We start from the raw sequence: 22,178 nt of genomic DNA on the forward strand, positions 1-22,178 counted from the left end.
ATATTCCAAGTGCTATGGAGAAAATTTTAAGCCAGGCAATGGAGTTAGGAGGAATGGGGAGAAGGCTCCATGAGTGTGTGTGTGTGTGTGTGTGTGTGTGTGTGTGTGTGAATAGAGTCTGGGAAAGCCAGCGAGCCAGCTTCCTGGCAAACTGGAAAAATGTTGAAGTTAGAGGGAAAGGCAAATGCAAAGGCCCTGAGGTGGAGTACGCTTGGGGTGTTTCTTTGAAGAAACAAGCTAGGGAAGAATGGTGGGGAATGAGGTCTGTTGTGCCAGGGCCAGAAGGCAGGTGTGCACATCACGGAGGACCTTGTAAGCTTTTGTAAGGAATTTGCATTTTGCTGAGGGTGATGGGAGCCAGTGTGTGATCTGATTTAGGTTTTAAAGAGGTCATTCTGGCTACCTGTGGGAAAAACAGGGGTGAGTAAAAGGGAGGTCAAGGGTGAAAGCAGCGACCTAAGGAGGCTATTGCAAATACGCGGGACTGGGACTTATACACTGAGTGGGGCACCTGGGGGGCTCATTCTCCATTAAGCGGCTTGCTTCCACCTAGGTCATGATCTCCCGTTCCCCAGTTCGAGCCCCACATCGGGCTCTGTGCTGACGGCTCCGAGCCTGGAGTCGCCTTCGGATTCTAATCTTCCTCTCTCTCTGCCCCTCCGCCACTAGTGCTCTGTTTCTCTCTCTCAAAAATAAATAAACATTAAAAAAAAATACATTGAGCATTTACTACATGCCAGACACTGTGCAAGCCCTTTGCCCCATTATCTCATCCGACCTTTGCAATAACTTTCTAGAGTTAAGTATTATTATCCCTCCCCGCCCCGCCACCTATTTAGGGAAGGTTCAGAGAAAATACGAAGACTTATCAAAACTAGTTCTTGTCCGGGTGCAGAACTGTTGATAAAAACTACTGGTTCAGAATCCTGAGTACTTTTTTTTTTTTTTTTTGAAACGTTTGTGGCTTTCATCCAAACTGTGTATCCTGTAAGTTTTAGAAAGAAACGTTTGGAGCTCCAGTAAATAATTTCTAAGAATTAGGGAGCACTAACTTAAAAATATATTTTTGACTTTGAAAAAATAATCTAGGGGCACCTGGATGGCTCAATCGGTTGAGTGCCTGACTTCGGCTCAGGTCATGACCTCACAGTTTGTGGGTTCGGGCCTCGCGTCGGGCTCTGTGCTGAGAGTTCAGAGCCTGGAACCTGCTTCGGATTCTGTGTCTCCCTCTCTCTATGCCCCTCCCCCACTCTTACTCTGTCTCTCTGTCTCTGTCTCGAAAATAAATGTTAAAAAATTTTTCCAAAAAAAAAAAAAGGAAAAATAATCTATACACAGGTGTGGAAAAACAAACCACAATTGTATATAGAGAAAAGCAAGTCTTTCATCCCAGTTCCTCAGGCCCTCGTCAGAGGCAGTTATCGATTTGCGTGGCTCCTTTCAGAGATACTGTAAATACACAAATGTAAAAATCTATTCTAAATGGTGAACAGTTATTACAACAAAAATTAGCAAATACCTCAGCCATCTTCAGTTCAGTTTTTTACAGAGTAAGGGCTAGAAAGGTGTCAACCTCGATCCTTCCCACCCCGGCCTCACCTGGAGAGGTCGATTCCATCGATTCTCTGCTTCTCACCCCTGAAGAGGCTCCGCCCCTTCACCCGCCTTCTTCCAGTAGGCAATACTTTTTTTTGGCCCTCCTTTAAAAGTCTCGCGATAGGCCACCCGCTTCCCATAACTCCGTGCGCTCGCCCCTCCCGTCCTCTTTCCGCCATCTTTCCGCGCCGGTGAGTACTTCTCCCTGAAGGATCCAACATCATCCGTTGGCTATCTCTGCCATCCTGCAGTCTGAGCCTCAACTTCGGTGTTCTCTGATGGTGCCAGGGCCTTCTTGGGCGGAGGATGCTGCGCTTGCGAGGGTTTGGGCAGGAGTAGAGGAGAGTCATGCCCGTCCGCTCCACGCTCTGCATTTTGGGGATCCCGGTTTGAGAAACGCAGGCCGCAGCTCTGGCGGGAACGGAGCAATCGGCCGACGGGAGAGGCGGTAGACCCAGCGTGGTCGGCGGCTCCAGGACCTCCCTTAGTGGCTGGGGTAGCGCCTTGGCTCCGGGCGGCGGGAAGCATCGGGGACGGTGGCCGACGTGGGCCGAGCTGGCGTCCCATTCCTTCAGCCGCGCTGTAAGCTTAGGAGGGTGAGGCCACTCAGCCGGGAAAAATTGCCTTCTGCCTGGGCTGGCAGTTTGCTGGGAGCTAGCCTAGATCTTCTGGGCTCCGGGATTTCCCTTGATACTTTGTGGAACTTGAGGAAGCAGGTTGGATTCCTACTGTTGGAGCTTGAAGCATGCTTTGGGCTCCATCCTCAGTTTTCACATTAGAGTATCGGGCAGTTCGTGCACGTTAAGATAGAGTCGTGTCCGGTGCACTTAAAAAGTTCTACTTGTCACTGGTACGATTGCTGCCGGGGCACAACTTTGGGTGGCACACGTACCGACCTTTTTTAGTTAGTGTTAGTGAAAGCTAAGTATCTTTTGGACAAGGCTGACATCGAATTTGTTGGTTAAAGGGCAGTGTTAATAGTCCAATTGCTGTTGGATTTCAAAAGTTTGGAAGACCTGCCTGGTGATTCGCAGGTCCCGTTCTCAATAGCTGAGCGACCGTAGCTGATATTGCGCGGGGGAACCTGTCTGCTTAGAGATAGGACAGTTTAATGATAGAGGCAGAAGGAAAAGGATGTGTTTGCAGTGGAATGATTGGGAGCCTTTTGATGTTGAGAATGCCGGTAAAACCCCTGTTTTTCCTTCCCTGAACAGCCATAATGGTGCGCATGAATGTCCTGGCAGATGCTCTCAAGAGCATTAACAATGCTGAAAAGAGAGGCAAACGCCAGGTGCTTATTAGGCCATGCTCCAAAGTCATCGTGCGATTTCTGACTGTGATGATGAAGCATGGTAAGTGTGTTTTAGGTTTTCATGTAAGGTTACTGAAGGAATCCATTCTGTAGACATTAGTTGTGCAGGACAGGACTGGGAAGATGGGGGAGCTAGGTGTAGGTTATACTTGGAAACGCATGCAATGCAGTGGGGCTGTGGAAGGGGTAGTTGGGACAGATAAGCTATTCAGGAAGCGCTGAGTAAGTTAGGACTGTTGAAAAGAGGAGGAAGTTTGTGACTGTTGCTCTGTTAGTAGTTTGGGAGCTAAAATGGCCTTTCTTGTGTAATAGCTGCTGCTGCAACTGGTCGTTCAGCATATCCTGAGCTCTTCCAAGAGTTTGGGATGGAAAGGAAAATTGTTGCGGGTCTTGGGCACACAGTAGCTTAATGGGAGGCAAGGGGAAAATAATCCCCGTTAGAATTGCAGGGTGGGTTGTTTTGGGGTGTTGGCGGCTGGAAAAGTTTTGATTCAGAGCAACGGTCTTTTCCTAAACCATGTAAACAAGCAGTCACTTGAGGTGATGTGAGAGGAAAGTAGGCAAACAGTGGGAATCCTAGAGCATAAGCATTTAGGTCTGTTAAGTTGATAACTTCTTTTCTGTAGGTTACATTGGCGAATTTGAAATCATCGATGATCACAGAGCTGGGAAAATTGTTGTGAACCTCACAGGCAGGTTAAACAAGGTAAGAGTTGATTATCTTCCACATAGAAGAACTTTAAGCATTTCCAAACATGGTGTTAAACATGTTGTAATTGGCCTTATAAAACTGAATTAGTGGTGTGCTTGTTCCACCTAGTTAGGTTAAAAAAATTAAGAATTGATTGAAATCATTAATTTTTATGTCACATTTTGATTGATTTTTTTTTTTTTCTCTAGGGTTGTATTTGCTCTAGAATTGTTAGTTGACCTAATGTTTGTGGTGTATGGGGGCTGTCTGAAGGGAGATGCCACAGGGTGGGGGTGCATTGAACTCCTGATGGTACTGGTGTTTCAATATGGTACGCGCTGCCCACCCAGTGGCTTGAACTTGTGCCGAAGGAAGGTCTAATCCTATCTGTAAATAACTTTGTTCTTCGTCTCTCTTGGTGATAATGTTGTGTTTTTTGAACAGGATTGGGTTCTCTAACAATATTAATAAGTACATTTTTACTGGCGTGGGCTGTATGGGTGTCTTTGAGTTTTGTGCTCCATTTCATTTTGGGTTGTCAGCATAACCTGTTGGATATATTTGATCTGATGTGGCTTAACTTATTGCATGTGTTAAGGGGCAGGTATCTTTAACAAGTTAGGGTCCCTGAATTGCTACTCTACTTTTTGTGTTCAGGTTTCTAGCTTTCAGATTTGCAAGGAGCTTGACATCCTGTGGTCCAACACAGATGAGGGGAAAACAGGTAGAGAAATGAGTCGTTAGTGGCAGGGCCCAAATTGATTGGTAAGGTTATTCCCTGGTCCAACAATTTGTTTTATAAAGTTGCTTCCTTGTCTAGTGAACTTGCTTCGTGTGTGGATACCTACCTAATGTTGGATGAAAACTACTGAATGTGAAGCCTTCATGAGAGATTAGAAGAGTTTTCAAGTTAATTTTGAGACTGTTCTAGTTGTTAGCCAGTAGACTCCAGCCAAAATAGAATTTGGATTCACTACTCATTGTCACTCAGACCCTCACAAAGTGTTTTTGAAGTAGAAGAGGGTATGTTTTCCTACTCTTAGGAATTAGGAAGCTGACTTAGGCCCAAGGTACCCTCATCTCGCACTGCCCAACAGTGGCAGAGCTGGCTCCAGAATGTAGTTGACAGTGCATTATAAAACTGTCCCACAGAATGACTTGAAGTTTAAAGAACAAAGACAAAAACCTCTTAGAAGTGCTGTGCACCCAATTCCTCTCGAATATTCACTATACATAAAACTTGATAAGTAAGTTTGAACAGTATTTCCCAAGTGGAACTCCTTTGTGGCATTCTTGTTCTGTGGTAGCTTGAAAAATGGTGGCAGTTGAGCTTTCTGACCTTAGCTTTCTAACCTTGGTGGGGCAAAACAAACGTCAGTTTTCAGTTTTTCTCAACTTCAGTTTTCCTCCCTTGTAGGACACCGTTGCCTCAGTTTCCTTCATGCAAGAGATGGATGTACCCTTACTGTGGAAGTTTAATGGGGCTGAGAAGTAAGGTAGTGTTTAGAAATTAGATTGAAATTCCGGTTTTGGTCACATCCTAAGATCTGTCTGGTTTAGGAGAGGTTTAATTCTTTTAGCTGAAAGAGATTTTGCTGCTGGAATAAATAGAAGCCTGCGTGTGGTCGAGTGGAGGCCTCACAAGTCTACCGTTACAGCTTGCTTGGAGGAAGAACTGTTTTGCCCTTTTCCTGTGTCTGTATTCCTATTATCCATTGTGGGGTTGCTCTTGACAGTTGACACCGTAGCTGACAAGATCTTGATGAAAAGGAAAACCTGAGTGGGTCTCCTGGCTTGGGGCATTTGGGCCTCAGAGGCCTGTTTTCAGTTTCTTTGGGTTCAGATCTGCTTGTGGAAGTGTAACTGTTGTAAAAATTTGAGTAAGTTCTAACCTCATAGTGTCCTTTAGCTTCCTGTTAGGCATTTTGGAGTCGCAAGACTCCTGTGTGGATGTGCACACAGCTCTCTTAGCCCTCTGGAGTTCTACTTGAATGGTACTAATCCTTAGTGTTCTCACATGATCATCTCTGGTGTATAAATATCAGGAACCTTTCTGCATTGATATTTACAAGTGTGTTAGTGATTTGTAGGGTAGAGATGTGAGGGGGGCATATGTAGCTCTAATCAAGGAGATTTTTGATCCCCTCATGTTTTACTTTCTAAACCCAGTTGATCTAGTCAGGGATCTTGAATGAGCCTACAGTAAGCACAAACAGTCTGCTAGTGGATGTTTGAACTTTTCTTGTGTTTTAGGATTTGCATGTAATTGAACGATTAAATGTTTAGTGCTCTTGGCGAGCTCTCACACCGGAAGGTGATTGTTGCTGTGTCCCAGTAGCAAACAGGGCAGGTAACTGTAAGGAACAAACGTCAGTTTTTCTTTCTGTTCTTTCTGGCTTCCACCCATTTTGCTAGATTAGTTGATTGTAAATGTATCCTGGTAGTTCATTGATGTGGAACAGCAGTTCTTAGATTTCAGTTTTGTGTCTGAAATTTTTTTAAGTTCTAATATTTTGCACTTTTAGCTCATAGGTGAAGAATTGGTGACCCTACATCTTCATTTCAGCCTTACTATGTGAAAAAAAATTTTTTTGAGTACAATTTTGTCTAAGTCTTAGTCTCTTATCTCTTTAAAATCTGGTTATTTGTTTTGGGACAACTAGCCAATAGGGATGTACGCAGTTGACCTGATCTTGCCGTATATTGCCTTGTGTTCTGCCTCTTCTGTTTACTTTTTAAATAACTTTTTCCAGACATAGTTGTAATTCAGTGTATTTTTGAAATGATGTGGATGTTAAAGATTGCACAGAATAGTTACCCAATAAATGCTGAGTTGGTTGGTTTATATGACTATTTAGATACAAATTCCATTTGTGTTAATAATTTTTTTCTGGTATTGGTGAGATGTGAACGGTGTTTTCTGTTATGCTTTTACAGTGTGGAGTGATCAGCCCCAGGTTTGATGTACAACTCAAAGATCTAGAAAAATGGCAGAATAATCTGCTCCCATCCCGCCAGTTTGGGTGAGTTGACTTTCCTCATATGAAAGAAATTAATGCTAAGGATTGCTGTGGTGCACTTGGACCACTAGAGTGGAGGTTTTTTTGTTTTTGTTAGAGTAGTAATTGTCTCCATCCCCAATCGTCCCGACTCAAGGATTAGCTCTCTTGCGTTGCCATATTTCATGTGCTAAGTGACAGTGTGTCCCCTTTAATATCTGCTCTTTTGACTCCATACATATAGTTCATTTATATTATGTTCACTGTGATCTTGTTCTATGGCTAGAATCACTTCTGAACCCTAGGCCTCTGGGGAAACTCAATTTCTTCATCCTTTTAAAGAGAAGGAGTTCAAATCCTTGCTTTCCTGCTTTAAAGCTGTGAGGCCTTGCATAACTCCTAGCCTTGGTTTTGTCATCTGTAAAAATGATAATTGTTCTCTTCATTTACATTATCAACTGATTTGATTCTGGCAAAATACTTTCAGGCTCTGACATGATCCTGTAAGCGCTTAGCTGTTTGTGGTTAAGAATGTAAGCACCCCCAGTCATATGTTTGGTGATGTGGTTGGATTTATTCCCACTTCATGGTTACTGTTTTCCATATATAGTGTCATGAGTTATTTCTGATTATAATTATGGTGCTAATTTTAATGCCTCACAGTTTACTTTGATTCCCATAGTAACCCTTGAGGTAGCCAGGCCAAGTAGGATTTCCATTGTCCAGATGACTGTCTCTACAATAGGTTGCCTGTGATCATATAGTAAGTGGCAGAAACAACTCAGTCAAGTTTATGTCAACGCTTTATTGCTTTAAACTGTCTCCTTCCCTGAGAACAGAAAGTGACAGTTTGAAATTAAGGGAGTTCAGTTTTTGTTTGCAGTTAGGTTTAATAGCATTGTGTCTTGGTGTTAGCTGAGGGCAAGGCTGTAGGAGTGTGTTGTGTAGCTAAGGTTTTTGGATTTGGGTCTTTGGTTCCAGGAGCCATGCTTGCACTTGCTGGCCCAAATAGGCAGCCTTAGTCTCTGCACCCTATTAAGGGAAGGCGTCTTAAGCACTGATGAATGTTGGTCTTTTTCTGTACCACAAAGCGGCTCTATGTTGAACTATTTTTAGGAAAAACTCACCAACATGTTTTTTTGTTTTTTGTTTTTTTTTTTTTAACTTTCCATAGTTTCATTGTACTGACAACCTCAGCTGGCATCATGGACCATGAAGAAGCAAGACGAAAACACACAGGAGGGAAAATCCTGGGATTCTTTTTCTAGGGATGTAATACGTTCATACAAATAAAATGCCTCACTGGACTCTAGTGCTTCCCTCGGTCGTTTTGAACTTTACAGCAGAGTAGCAAGAGCGTCACTGTGCAGCCTTTGTTAATTGGGGAATGCTGTTTCCCTGAAGTGCATAAGAAAGTCTTGCCTTGTGATAACTCACACCATCATGCTCATGGCTCGTCAGAGGAGGTTGTATCTAGCCCTGGATCGCTGAATCTGGGTTGGGGTCCAGGTGGTGAAGCTTTCCCTTTCTGGAGTCTTATGTTAACCCTCGAAGGAGTGATGCCTTTCCTGATGTTAGCTTGACAACACTCATTTCATGCACTGTTCTTAACTGTCCTAAAAATACGAGATGGCTACAATTAACTGTAAGTGCCTATGAGGAAGCAGGCAGGAAGCAGACCACTAGAGCCCACAGCTCGCTAAGATTTATCTCCGAGTAAATTTGGATGGCATGTCAGTAACATATTAGCAGTATGTGTTTGTAAAATGTCAGAAAAATGAAACCTTTTAAAAACTAGTTTTATGGTAAACCTGTCACAGATGTATTCCTGGAATTGAGAAAAATTAGTTTGCTGGACCATGTCACATGGGGAATGCTTATAAATAGCTCAACCATCAAAGAGTGTAGGATGGCTTCTGTGAAGTACACCAGGGCTCCACGCCCCATTTCTAAGCAGTGCTGTCCAGTAACATAACAAAAGCCACATATGTAATTTAACCTTGCAGTAGCTGTATTAAGACAAGTGAAGAGAAACTGAATTTTTTTAATAACCTGTATGTTCAAACTTAAAATTTTAACATGCAATTGATATGAAATGGAGTTTTACTCTTTGTAATAAGTCTCTGAAATTATGTATACTGTACGTTTATTTACACTCACAGCACATTTTAATTGGGACCAGCCCCCTAACATAGCCACATGTGACTGGTGTTCCCTGTTGGACAGCACAGGCTAGATCTTGATTCTTGGAAGTTCTGTGGGTCTGGCTAAGGAGAAAGGAAGCTTGGAAGAGAGCCCAGATGGATCATTGTGCACCTGGCTAGCTGCATTTGCCAGGCAGGGGAGTAGAATGAATGGGGCAGATCACAGCCTCAAGAATTAATTGTCTTCTACTCCTGTGAGCCAAAGTTGAAAAAGTCTGATTGCCAGCCTGATTTCAAGAAGTCTACTAGGTCCAGTAGGATGTAGGGTGCTAAGAGCTTGTTGGAAGGGTGTAGGTTTGGGTTTGATTTTTTTTTTTTTTTTTTTTTTTTTTTTTTTTTTCAGAAAAGGGTGCTTTTTCACTGTTTGATTGTTCTAGTAACTCCTGTAAGACTACTTTCTGACTTCCTGGTAGGTCAAGCAGTTTTCAACACTCAAGTAGTAGGGATGTTCACTTATCACTCCCCTGGTTGTAAGGTGATGTCTGGCAAATGACAACTTCTGTAGGTCTCCCTGTTAGGTAAAAAGAGAAACTACCTCAAGGGATGCTAACAGCGCACTTGAAACAGCTTGGGGCCAGGGCATGGCCAGCATTCAGTAATGTAACTTTCTTTTTTTTTTAATTAAAAAAAATTTTTTTAATGTTTATTTCTGAGAGAGGGAGACAGCATGAGTGGGGGAGGGGCAGAGAGAGAGGGAGACACAGGATCTGAAGCAGGCTCCAGGCTCTGAGCTGTCAGTACAGAGCCCGACACAGGGCTCGAACTCAGACTGTGAGATCATGACCTGAGCTGAAGTCCGACCTGAGACGCTCAACTGACCGAGCCACCCAGGCGCCCCAGTAATGTAACTTTCTGAAAGGAGGAGATCCTGTAAGAAGATGTGGGAACTAGCTAGGAATGCCAAGACTGACCCTGATTAGTAGGCCCCACTTAATCTTAGAAGAAAGCAAGATGACAGGCATGTCTGGATTTCGGGCCTATGATGTGCTTAGGGGTTTAGCAAACCAGAATTGAAGTGTGCTTTTCCACTAAGCCATGATGTCCTCATCTGCATAATGGGAATAGTGGAAAAACTACTTGAAAGTTGGGGGAAAGATGACGTTATGTAAAACAGTTAATTAGCGCTTGGCAGTCCTATATGTAGTTGTATTTCTCAGGTGAAGTGAGTCCGGAAGAATCTTAAAAGAGCTGATTGATTATTTCTCTTAATGCCAAGATTGTGAGCTCTAGGAAGACCGGTCGTGTTTTGTTTACTGTTGTATCTCCCCCTAGACTGATGCTTTGGCACAGTGGATGCCTCTGAAAGTGCATCTTGATTGAATGAATCATCCTCTTGGGCACTGATTCTAAGTACTAAAATAGAACAAAATGGTTCCATTTGTTGTCAACATGTAGTGGGGATCTTCTGTCCTTTGAAGTGGTCATGGGTAGAAAGAAATATAGGTGCTAAGGTAGGGAAAATTGAGTGGCCAGTTGATGGTTTTAATGGCAACAGTTCCCTTGTGTTGATGAGGAAGCAGATGGTTTTAGCCCATATTTCTGAGATCCAGTAAATAGAGTAATAACATGATCTGAGAGCTGGTTGGCCTGAACTAGACTCCGAGGTTTGAGGATCTGGAGACCACTTAGGTTCCTGCTGACAGGATAGCTTACTGCTCAGAGGTGTGGTGTGAACACAGCTTTTCCTCCCAACCTGCCGTTCCCACAGGCAGGCAGAGACCAGGAGGTAAGTGGGCTGCCAGCATCTTGATCATCTGAGCCTACCAGATGCATTTTGAGTCTGTTTTTTAAAAGGGGCCTCAGCACCTATCCAGATCCTGGATTTTTAACCTAAAACCTATAGACCGATGACAGACGACCTTTATGAAAACAACATGCACAATTGATACTCGTGCATTTGTTTTTGGAGAGACATTCCATAGAGCCTTTGATCAGAGGCTGAAAGAAATTTAGGAAGGTTAAAGAATCACACTACCAAAGACCTCATCTTAGGACATCTGTGTCCATGGTCAGTGTGTGCTGTGTTCTCATTTACAGGCTGGTTGACCTTACCTTTGAGTAATGTGGGTTCACTCTGGCAATGGTGCCAGATAGAGGAGCTCTAAGTTCTTAGGGTAAGAATGTCTGTCTTGGTCAAGTCAGCATCTGAGAGATGGCTTCACTGCAGGCTAAGAAGTTTGCTTCCCACTCCTGACCCCAAAGAAAGCAAGCTCTGGGAGATCCCAAATTTGGTTCTCACTTGATTCCTAATTCCTAAATTAACCACCCCAAATGGCCCTCCCCTCTGAACCTTGGTTAAGGCTCACCCCACCTGGAATGTCTTTTTCCTGTTCTCTGGAGATGTTCCTAGGAGCCAGCTTAAATGTCTCTTCTGCCATAAGTCTTCCTCCAGAAGAATATGTGCTGTTACACTTTTCTCCTAAAGATAAGAATGCATTAATAAGTAGGTTTCTTTGCTCCTAAAAATAAGAATGCCTGTTGAATGTTTACTATGTGCCAGGCACAGAATTTAGCTTTACATATACCATCTCATTTAATTTCAGCAATTCTTCCAAATGACTACTATTACTGGCTCTCGTTTTTCAGCTGCAAAATGAAGCGCAAGAGTTGTGAAGCCATGTGTTCAAGATGCTATGAAATGGCAAAGTCAGCATTTAAATGTACAGACTTTCCTGGCCCTTAACCATGTTCTGTCATGCTTTCTTGTCTTCACCGTACCTAGGGCTTATGAGATACTTAACATGTCTAGGTGTTTGGGGTACAAGGGTACAAGCATCTGGTCCCCACCCTCATTGCTCATTGGACCCTTTTCATCTGTAATAGACCGACCTCTCCATGGGGGGGGTGGGGGAAGTCTGTTACTCATCTCTATAACCAGCAGCTAGACTATCAAAGGGGATATTGACATGTTTAAAAAAAGTCCTTTCTGACTCTTCATGGCTGTGTGGGACAGCATGCTTTTTTTTTTTTCTTCGAAGTTTGAGAGAGAGTGTGCAAGTGGGAGAGGGGCAGAGGGAGAGAGAATCCTAAGCAGGCTCTGTACTGTCAGTGCAGAGCTTGGTGTGAGCTCAGTCTCAGCCATGAGATCATGACCTGAGCGGATATTAAGAGTTGGGCGCTTAACCAACTGAGCCACCCAGGCACCCTGGAGAGCATGCTTTTTTTTTTTTTTTTTTTTTTTTGTCAAATTGGTTTCCATACAACACCCAGTGCTCATCCCAAAAGGTGCCCTCCTCAATACCCATCACCCACCCTCCCCTCCCTCCCACCCCCCCTCAACCCTCAGTTTGTTCTCAGTTTTTAAGAGTCTCTTGAAAGCATGCTTTTTAAAGTGGAATCCTGTCCAGCACCCGTGCTGTGCTGTGTTGAGTCCACAGATTTCCATTGACCCAAGAATTGGGAGTAGAGTGGGATGTGGGCGGGATTCAGTGTAGGGTTGTTGTCCTGGCATTCAGGTCCCCCCTTTTATGTTTAAGTGATTTAACGGGCAATGGAATTGAAGACCATACAGAAGATAAACCAAAGGAGGCAATTAAAACAAAAACCATGCTTAAACAAATGGACTTTGGAATCAAATGCTGGCCTCAGTGTGACCTTGGGCTGTTTGCCTTGCCTATGTATCAGTTTCCACATCTTTAATATAGGGATAATAGTAATACTTCTGTGATGGTTGTGAAGATTAAATATAATGCTTGTGAAATGCTGGAGTGATAATTAGAGCTATTTGCAAAATACCCTGGTTCTTCCCCTGCTGGGCACATGCACTTTCCATGTGACCATTTCTGGCCAGTGAATTTGCTGTGAGAAGAAGTGCTGTCTGTACCTTCCAAACTGGAGCATTTAGTGGCTGGTGTGAGACCTTTGTGCCTGTTTTCTTTCTGCCATGGTGATGGGTGCTGTGCAAGAAGTAGCTGCTTCATTACTCCAGGCCTCAGTGGTGGTGACTGTCCAGAAGCTCCAACCATCTACCAGTGGGAGTGTAGGAAGAACAAGAAATCATCTGATGATTTGGTTTGTTACATATCTACTGATATAAGTGTTTAGACCAATCTCTGAGATTTATTAAGGGTTTATGTACTAAATTACAAAAAGGAATAGGATGGAATGTAGAATAACAAAAGCAATTCTTTGGGGGGGGGTGTATGGAGACTATAGCACTCTCGGTTCTGAATGTAGTTTTTGTTTCATCAACTACCTCTGTCCCCCTCCAGGTGTCCATGTGGGTCTTAAATACCCCATCCCCCAGCCCTCTGACACAGATATTCAGTCCCTGGAGGGAGCACCTACTGCAAATCAGGTTGAAGATACCTTAAGATATTTTGAACTTGGGAGATGTGTAGTTTGTCTCTCTAAAATGGTGGAAATTATAAGGTGAAAACATTGAGTGCTCCTGGTTCTCATTATTTCTGCCACATGAAAAAGGTTACTTTGGGCAAAAAGGATGGTCTATGAATGAGCAGCACAGATAAGCTAGATCAAGTCTTTGTGTGGTTGAGTCTGGGCTCTCCCTGAGATGCTGCTACATCCCTTCCCACGTTTGTATTTTGTGAGCACCGAATAACATTCTCCTCTTTTACTTAAAAAGAAGTACTTGTTTGAGCTGAAAGCTACTAGTTTGGGCTAAATTTTAGTCATTCATTTGCATACTAATACAGTCCTACTTCCAGCTCTTTCCCTGTTGTGTTCTGGGACTTTATGGGGTTCGATCTTGCCCTTCCTCAAATGAGGGATGGGAAATTGGTTCTCCCTCCTTTATCAGTTAGTGTTCCTCAGTTGCAAAAAACCTCTCAAGCTAGTCTAATTTATTGAAGGATATAAAATAACTTGTGGAATCTCTGGAAGGGCCAGAGAATTCGTTTGGCCTTTGCATCTAGGCATGGATTTTCCATTTTACCTCTGGCCCATTCTTTGGAGAACTGTAGCTGCTTCTGGACACACAGCTCCCTCTGTGACCCCGTTTTCCTAACATGCTCCTGAGTTCTTTGCTGTTTCTAGAAGCTTGAGGTTTCTCTGTTACCTTTACTAGAATACCCTTGGTACCATGGACACTTTGGGTTGGATAATTCTTTGTTGGGGTGGGGAAGTCCTGTCTTGTGCAGTGTAGGATGTTTAGCAACATACTTGGCCTCTCCACACTGGATGCCACTTGAGACAACCAGAAATGTCTCCAGGCATTGTCACATCCCCCAGGTTGAGAAGCAGTGCTCTATAGGTCAAAAGTTAATAACCCAAATGCAAACAGACAGTGCCAGAGCAAAGTTCAGAAGTAGGCCTGTGTGCCATTCATCTATATAAAAGTTGTAGTTCAGGCTATCAAGCTGTTTAATAAAAAAGGTTCTGTCCTCCTACCTTGACAACTTCATAACACCAACCCCCCAAACAAATCTTTTTATGTGATAAAGTTGACAAAATATCAAAACAATTTGATTGTTGGATATATTTGAGTAAGTTGATGGGCCAGCAATATTTGGGTGAGAAATAAAATGAAGACCTTTGTGACTTACAAACTCTTATATATTTATTTCTTAAAGATTATTTCACTTGCCTTCATTTCCATAAAATCACTAAATAGGTTGTTATAATAAATTTTTTTGTGTAATTTGTGTTCTATTGGCAGTAATGACTCAAAGGACAAAATATAATTTTCAAAATTTACAATTTCAGAATATAAAAAAGTTTGAATTTATTTTCAGAGAAAATGTAAATGAAGGTTAATGTAAAAAAAAATTAAAAATTTAAATGTTCAGAAACATCAGCTAAGGTTTTCTAAAATATTCAAAAGTATTTATTAAAATTATAGGGCAAGGGCACCTGGGTGGCTCAGTTGGTTAACCATCTGACTCTTGTTGTCGGCTCAGGTCATGATTTCATGGTTGTGTGAGATCGAACCCCGTTTCGGGCTCTGTACTGATGGTGTGGAGCCTACTTGTGTGATTCTCTCTCTCCCTCTATCCCTCCCCTGCTCGCGCTCTCTGTCTCTCTCTCTGTGTCTGCCCCTCCCCTGCTTGTGCACTGTCTCCCAAAAGAAATAAACATTGAAAAAATTTTTTATTACAGGGCAAAATACAAAGTGTTATATAAGTAATAGGTATCAAAGTTTTAAAGCAAAGTTGTATAAAGCTGAAATTTTTAAATAATATTTTCAAAACAATCTTATGTAATTTTGTTACACAAGTTTTTGTAGTTCTAGTATTCAGTGTCTGTAGTTGCTAATGTAAAGAACTGGTGTCACTTCACACATCTTGTGTCTAGATCTCATGCATACAAATTAGAGAGTGATATAAATTGTTTAAATTGCAGAATGTTCCTTGGCTACAGTAAGCTGAGGACAGCTGAGAACATGAAGAGAAACAGAAAAATGGATGCTCAGCATTGCTGTTATGTTAGAATCTAATGCATGCATGCCACTCGAGAAGTTAATTAAGTTAATTAATCTGTCATTTCTCTTACCTAAGTGCATTTTCAGTACTTCCTTCTCATCCTCTGAAGCACTTTGTGTCTACGACATTGGCAGAGGCTGGAATCCACAAACCTTTGTGACCTTTAGATACAGTCGCCTTTTGTTGAGAGATTTTAGGGCAAGAGGTGAAGCGATCATTCCTTGGGGCCTGAACAGTGGTAGTTATGCAATGGGATGTTGAGGATTACAGATCATGCAGAGCCAGTGCCGAGCACATGATCCTGAGTGACAAGAGCACCCTCTGTTCCTTCATATGTTATTTTTTTTTTATGTATTTCTGAGATACGGGGCCAATCTTGGTAGGATCTAAGTGCACTACTGGCTGGAAGGAACCTGGGGAAACAAGTCCCTGGCCTCTACCCTGGGGATCTTTAGACTCCATACAGGAATTTTCTCCAAACACAGAGTGCTCGAAAGGTGCTGGGGAACCAAACATGTAGAATAGAGAAATCCAGGGCTGCGTCCCTCTCCCAGTACAACTAATGAACTGGCAAAAACTGTCAGAATCAGCTTTTGAAGAACCCGGAAATCTAGTCAAAAACTGAAAACAAGGGAAAGCTTGAAGAGGGAAACTGCTGCTTTATGGTGAGAGTGCTGTGGCATTTTAAAATGGCCATAGGAAGGGTGCCCAAATGTCTGGTGCTGGTTGCTAGTGCCAGAAGAAGCAATCTAGAACTTATTCTCAAGGAGTGTGGCTGTGGGTATCCAGCTGTCTGGATGGTGCCTCTCTCAAGAACAGGTGGAAAGGCTTCCTATTTCTTCACTCAGGGCATCCCCAGGGCTGTCATGGCTTTCCAGGTGGCTTTTGCTGAAAGCATTTAAAGGCACAGGTACTGGCCTCAGTGGCCTGGAACAACACCTGGGACAAGTAATAGACCAAGAAGCCTGGGAAAGAAGAGATTGGGACAGACCTATGTGGGAATAGAGCTTTTGGAAGCTTCTGTGTATGCCTGGGAATCAAGAAAGCCATGTGCAGACTAAGAGTGAGACACACATACTTGGCAAAGGCCTAAGAAGACTCGAAGCTTTCATGTCTTGCTGGCCTTTGGGCTCTGTGCGAGGAGGGAGTGAAGCTAAGGCAGAGTTGTAAGCAGCCAGAATAAACGTTCAAGGAATTAGCCCTGACATGGTTCCATTTTGCAAAGATACAGGAGAGTATTTTTTTCTTTCCTTAAAAAAATTCTTTCTTTTGTTTGCTGCAGGCATTTAAGGTAACTGTAAGATACCAGCTATCTTATCCGAATAAGCTAAAGGAATGCAGAGTTCAGTGGTAAAGAGCACAGACCTCAGTACAAATAGTTGAGAAAGTCTGTAAGCAAGCTAACACCAGCAACTCGCAATAGGCAATGGTAAACCCTGGGAGGAAGGAAAATCTGACTTCTAGAGTTGCTACATAAAATAGAAACTGTCCATGAGGCAGCCTAGATTTTGGACTTACTAGGCAAAGACTTTAAACTGTCTTAAATATGCTCAAAGAGCTCAGGGAAACCAGGAGAACAATGTCTGAGCATATAGAGAATATCAATAAAGAGGCAGGAATTTTAAAAAGGCACCAAATACGAATTTTGGAGCTGAAGAGTATAACTGAAAGGAAAAACTCATTCACTAGGGAGGCTCAGTAGCAGATTTGTGCAGGCAGAAGAAGGAATCCGTGAACTTAAAGGTAGGTCAATTGAAATTATTCAGTCTGAGAAGCAGAAGGAGAAAAGAATGAAGAAAAATGGCCAGAGCTTGAGACCTGTGGTACACCATCAAGAATACTAACATCTGTGTGAATGGGAGTCCCAGAAGGAGTAAAGACAATCAGATCAGTAGAATAGAATGAGAGTCTAGAGACACACACACAGATACCATACATCTATGGCCAATTAATTTTGACAAGGGTACTAAAGCCATTTAATGGAGAAAGAATAGTCTCTTCAAAAAGTTATGCCGGACAACTGGGTATTCATGTGCAAAGAAAGTCGGACCTTGAGGAACACCTGGGTGGCTCAGTCAGTTAAGCGTCTGACTTCAGCTCAGGTCATGATCTCACGGTTTGAGTTTGAGCCCCACATTGGGGCTTGGACCTTGAACTCACATCATATACAAAAATGAATTCAAAATGAATCAAAGATCTAAAGGTAAGAGCTAAAATGAAAGAAAACTCTTGGAAGAAAATACGGTAAGTTTTCATGACTTTGACTTTGGCAATGGATTTTTAGATATGACCCCAAAAGCACAGGCAGCAGTAACAACAACAAAATAGATACATGGGACAATATCACAATTTAAAACTTTTCTGCATCAAAGGACACTGTCAAGAAAGTGAAAAGACCTCTTACAGAATGGGAAAAAATACTGCAGACTCATGTATCTGATTAGCACGTAGTGTCCAGAATATATAATGGACTCTTATAGCTCAACAACAAAAAGACTAGGTGATTAAAAAATGGGCAGAGGATTTGAATACACATTTCTGTGAAAGAGATATACAAATGGCCAACAAGCACATGAAACAAGATGCTCAGCATCGTTAACTGTGAGGGAAATGCCAGTCCAAACACGACAAGATACCACTTCACAATAGGATGGCTATAAAGAAAGAAAAAAAGCAACAGGTGTCGGTGAGAATCTGAGGAAATTGGAACCCTCAGACAATGCTGGTGGGAATATGCAATGGTGCAGCCACTGTGGGAAGCAGTTTGGAAATTGCTCAACAAGTTAAAATCCGAATTACTGTATGCCCCAGCAATCACTCTAATGTACATACTCTGAGGTATATTTTTTGTATATATACAAAGGATTGGAAACATGTATTTAAACAAATGCTTGTATAAAATGTTCATACACTGTTGGCAATAGAGCCAACTTGTGGGAACAACTCAAATGTCCGTGGCATGATAAACAATCTGAAGTGATAGCGGACTATCACTTCTGCCATAAAAAGGAAGGAAGCGCTGATACAGGCTGTAATGTGGATGAACCTCAAAAACATGCCAAGTGAGAGAAGCCAGACACAAAAGGTCATATATTGTATTGGTGCACGTATATGAATCATCCAGAATAGGTAAATCTGGGAAGAGGGGGGAACGGGATGCCTGCTTAATGGGTATGGTATTTCATTCGTGGATATGAATATGTTTTGGAACATGGAAGGGGTGATGGTTTTACAACTTTGTGAATGTGCTAAACGCCACTGAATTGTACGCTTTAAAATGGTTAATTTTATGTTCTGTGAATTTTACCTCAATGAAAAAATAAAAAGAGGTGCTACACAGCCTGAAAATGTGATGGATGTCTACCACCCTGCCTCGAACAGCAGTGAGGTCTGTGCTGTTTTTGGAAGTGGCGTTTTTTACAGGTATATTTGGGGTTCCCTCTTAGTGGGATTTAAACGTGTCTTCGTATGTCTGATAAGTGGGGGTGGGGCGGTGAGACCGTCAGAGGCCTAGGAAAGAACCACATGGCCCTGTTAATCCAAGAAAAGGGGTGTTTCTGAGTTTGGCCTTGTCATTCGGTGCAGTCTGTGTTGGGGACATTCCCAGATCTGTTCCTGGACAGAAGGGTTGAATGTAAACTTTGCAAGTCTGTTATTCTAAAATTCATAAGCCCCATTTGGGAGCCGTCTCACAGAGTATAAGACACAGAAGAGGAGACAGTCATTCTCTCCCAGGTTGCTGTGGAACTTACCCATGAAGGTCCTCAGGACATTGGAGGCAGCCCCTCGTGGAACAGATGCTTCCTCATGGAGCAGGGCTCCTTTGTGACCCCACGTAAGGCAGCACCTGGGGACCCCCAGAAATACTTCAGAGCACTTTGCAGAAAGTGTAGACCCCCGGGAGCCAGTAGGGCACTGGGCCAGTGAAATGATGAGTTATTGTTATTTCAGGGTACATGGACATTACATCCTGAGGTGACAAGAAGTGTTTGTTGTATTACAGGGATTATTTTAAATGGGGCAGAAACCGCTCCTGTCAGCACACATGGAATCTTGAACTTGGTACAGTGCCTTGCACAGTGAAGGCCCTCAAGAAACCTATTTTTTTGGCTGTCCTGAATTGTCTATTAGGTCATTATTTTACAAACATTACTCATATTAACAGGGATGGTGGAGCTGGGGAGTACTGCGTCTTCTCCATGGCCTCTGCGAGAAACCAGTAGTGTGGTGGGACTTGTGACCCTTTCCAAGGCCATGGCTCTTGAGGCCTGCGGCTTGCTGTCAGTCCTCCCAGCTCCCTGTGCTTGTGGGCTGGTTTGGTGATCCACTGGGAGTCAGGATTTCCTCTGATCACTTTACGGAACGGATCAGTGAGGATAACAACTTCATGGAATCTTCGCCAACCCGGTAAAAGGACTCCGGACTCTCAGAGCCCCACATTGGCATCCGGCTTGTACCTCTGCAACAGAATGAAGGCTTCAGGCAAACTTTAGCTGGTTAACCCCATGATGGACGGGCTTGCCGTAGGTCACACTATTAGGAACTGGGCCATCACGCTGCACAGAGGTCCGATACATGACATGACCTTGCTTGGCCTTGTACCCCAGTCTGCGCGCTTTTACCGGGTTGTGTTGTGGCGGGGGGGGGCGGTGGGCAAGGAGAGCAGAGCTGGCAATACTGCCTGCAGCACAGCCTGAGAAGAAAGCGCGTTACGCCCGACTGCTTCTTCCTCTGTATCTGCTGGATGTGCTTCTAAGCACCCATTTTGGGCTTATCCTGGAGCTGATGGCTTATGCTTCCGCCAGAAGGAAAGCAAGAAGCATTTTTTGAGGGGCGCCTGGGTGGCTCAGTTGGTTAAGTGACTTCGGCTCAGGTCATGATCTCTCGGTTCGTGCGTTCAAGCCCCGCATCGCTAGCAGCACGGAGACTGGGACTCTCACTCTAGCCTCTCTGCCCCTTACCCACTTGTGCTTTCTCTCTCTCAAAATAAATGAATAAACTTAAAAAATTTTAAATATATATTTTTTATTTTTTTAATTTTACTTTTTATTTATATTTTAAAATATAATTTACTGTCAAGTTAGCTAACATGCAGTGTATACAGTGTGCTCTTGGTTTCGGGGGTGGAGTCCCGTGATTCATCGCTTACGTACAATACCCAGTGCTCATCCCAACAGGTGCCCTCAATGCCTGTCACCCATTTTCCCCTCTCCCCTGCACCTACCCCCCTTCAACCCTGTTTATTCTCTATATTTAAGAGTCTCTTATGAGTTTTCCTCCCTCTCTGTTTGAAACTTTTTTCCCCTTCTCTTCCCCCATGGTCTTCTGTTAAGTTTCTCAGGTTCCACATACGAGTGAAAATATGATGTCTGTCTTTCTCTGACTGACTTATTTCAGTTAGCATAATACCCTCCAGTTCCATCCACGTTGTTGCAAATGGCAGGATTTCATTCTTTCTCATCGCCAAGTAATATTCTCTTGTATACATAAAACACATCTTTATCCATACATCCGTTGATGGACTTTTGGGCTCTTTCTGTGATTTGGCTGTTGTTGAAAGCACTGCTATAAACTTTGGGCTACATGTGCACCTATGCATCAGCGCTCCTGTATCCCTTGGGTAAATTCCTAGCAGGGCTATTGCTGGGTCATAGGTAGTTCTATTTTTAATTTTTTGAGGAACCTCCACACTGTTTTCCAGAGTGGCAGCACCAGTTTGCATTCCCACCAACAGTGCAAAAGAGTTCCCCTTTCTCCACATCCTCACCAACATCTATTGTTTCCTGAGTTGTTAATTTTAGCCACTCTGACTGGTGTGAGGTGGTATCTCAATGTGGCCTAATGATGAGTGATGTTGATCATCTTTTCCTGTGTCTGTTGACCATCTGGATGTCTTCTTTGGAAAAATGTCTTCTCATGTCTTCTGCCCATTTCTTCACTGGTTATTTGTTTTTTGGGTATTGAGTTTGGTAAGTTCTTTATAGATTTTGGATACTAACCCTTTATCTGATATGTCGTTTGCAAATATCTTCTCCATTCCACCGGTTGCCTTTTGGTTTTGTTGTTTCCTTTGCAGTACAGAAGGTTTTTATCTTGATGAGGTCTCAATAGTTGATTTTTGCTTTTATTTCCCTTGCCGTCAGAGACGTGTCAAGTAAGAAGTTGCTGCGGCTGAGGTCAAAGAGGTTATTGCTTATTTTCTCCTCTAGGGTTTTGATGGCTTCCTGTCTCACATTTAGGTCTTTCATCTATTTTGAGTTTATTTTTGTGTATGGTGTAAGGAAGTGGTCCAGGTTCATTTTTCTGCCTGTCATTGTCCAAGTCTCCCAGCACCGTTTGCTAAAAAGACTGTCTTTTTTTCCATTAAATATTCTTTCCTGCTTTGTGAAAGATTAGTTGGCCATATATTTGTGGGTCCAATTCTGGGTTCTCTGTTCTATTCCATTGACCTATGTGTCTGTTTTTGTGCCAATACCATACTGTCTTAATGATTACAGCTTTGTAGTAGAGGCTAACGTCTGGGATTGTGATCCCTCCCACTTTGGTTTTCTTTTTCAACATTACTTTGGCTATTCAGGGTCTTTTGTGGTTCCATATAAATTTTAGGATTGTTTGTTCTAGCTTGGAGAAGAATGCTGGTGCAATTTTGATTGGGATTGCATTGAATGTGTAGATAGCTTTGGGTAGTATTGACATTTTAACAATATTTGTTCTTCCAACCCATGAGCATGAAATGTTTTACCATATTTTTGTGTCTCCTTCAATTTCTTTCATAAGTTTTCAGCATGCAGATCTTTTACATCTTTGGTTAGGCTTATTCCTAGGTATTTTATGGTTCTCCATGCAATTGTAAATGGGATCTCTTTCTTGATTTCTCTTTCTGTTGCTTCATTATTGGTGTATAGAAATGGAACGGATAAGGACTATTTTTTTGAATAAGGAAATTCTATTATATTGTGTAAGGTCTTTTTAACAGCCAGCATTTCTTTTTTTCTC

The 22,178-nt window shown here is 42.7% G+C and overlaps 1 protein-coding gene and 1 pseudogene across 1 annotated transcript; one reads left to right on the top strand and one right to left on the bottom strand.

The window, feature by feature from the left end:
- The first annotated feature begins 1,638 nt into the window (after positions 1 to 1,638).
- Positions 1,639 to 7,910, top strand: RPS15A (ribosomal protein S15a). Its single transcript, XM_003998831.4, has 5 exons — positions 1,639 to 1,787; positions 2,811 to 2,948; positions 3,535 to 3,614; positions 6,537 to 6,622; positions 7,773 to 7,910. The coding sequence occupies exons 2-5, from the start codon at positions 2,816 to 2,818 to the stop codon at positions 7,864 to 7,866; spliced, it is 393 nt and encodes a 130-aa protein (XP_003998880.1). The 5' UTR covers positions 1,639 to 1,787; positions 2,811 to 2,815; the 3' UTR covers positions 7,867 to 7,910.
- Positions 7,911 to 19,232: 11,322 nt separating this feature from the next.
- On the bottom strand, positions 19,233 to 19,946 carry LOC101096692 (annotated as a pseudogene).
- Positions 19,947 to 22,178: the final 2,232 nt, after the last annotated feature.

This window comes from Felis catus, chromosome E3, assembly GCF_018350175.1.
Source record: "Felis catus isolate Fca126 chromosome E3, F.catus_Fca126_mat1.0, whole genome shotgun sequence".
Lineage (NCBI taxonomy): Eukaryota > Metazoa > Chordata > Mammalia > Carnivora > Felidae > Felis > Felis catus.

What these genes read in the sequence shown, in the direction of transcription:
- RPS15A (XM_003998831.4), top strand. Translation starts at nt 2,816, where the DNA reads ATGGTGCGCATGAATGTCCTGGCAGATGCTCTCAAGAGCATTAACAAT. An exon ending in GACTGTGATGATGAAGCATG is followed by an intron (nt 2,949 to 3,534) that starts GTAAGTGTGTTT and finishes TCTTTTCTGTAG; the next exon opens with GTTACATTGGCGAATTTGAA. An exon ending in CTCCCATCCCGCCAGTTTGG is followed by an intron (nt 6,623 to 7,772) that starts GTGAGTTGACTT and finishes AACTTTCCATAG; the next exon opens with TTTCATTGTACTGACAACCT.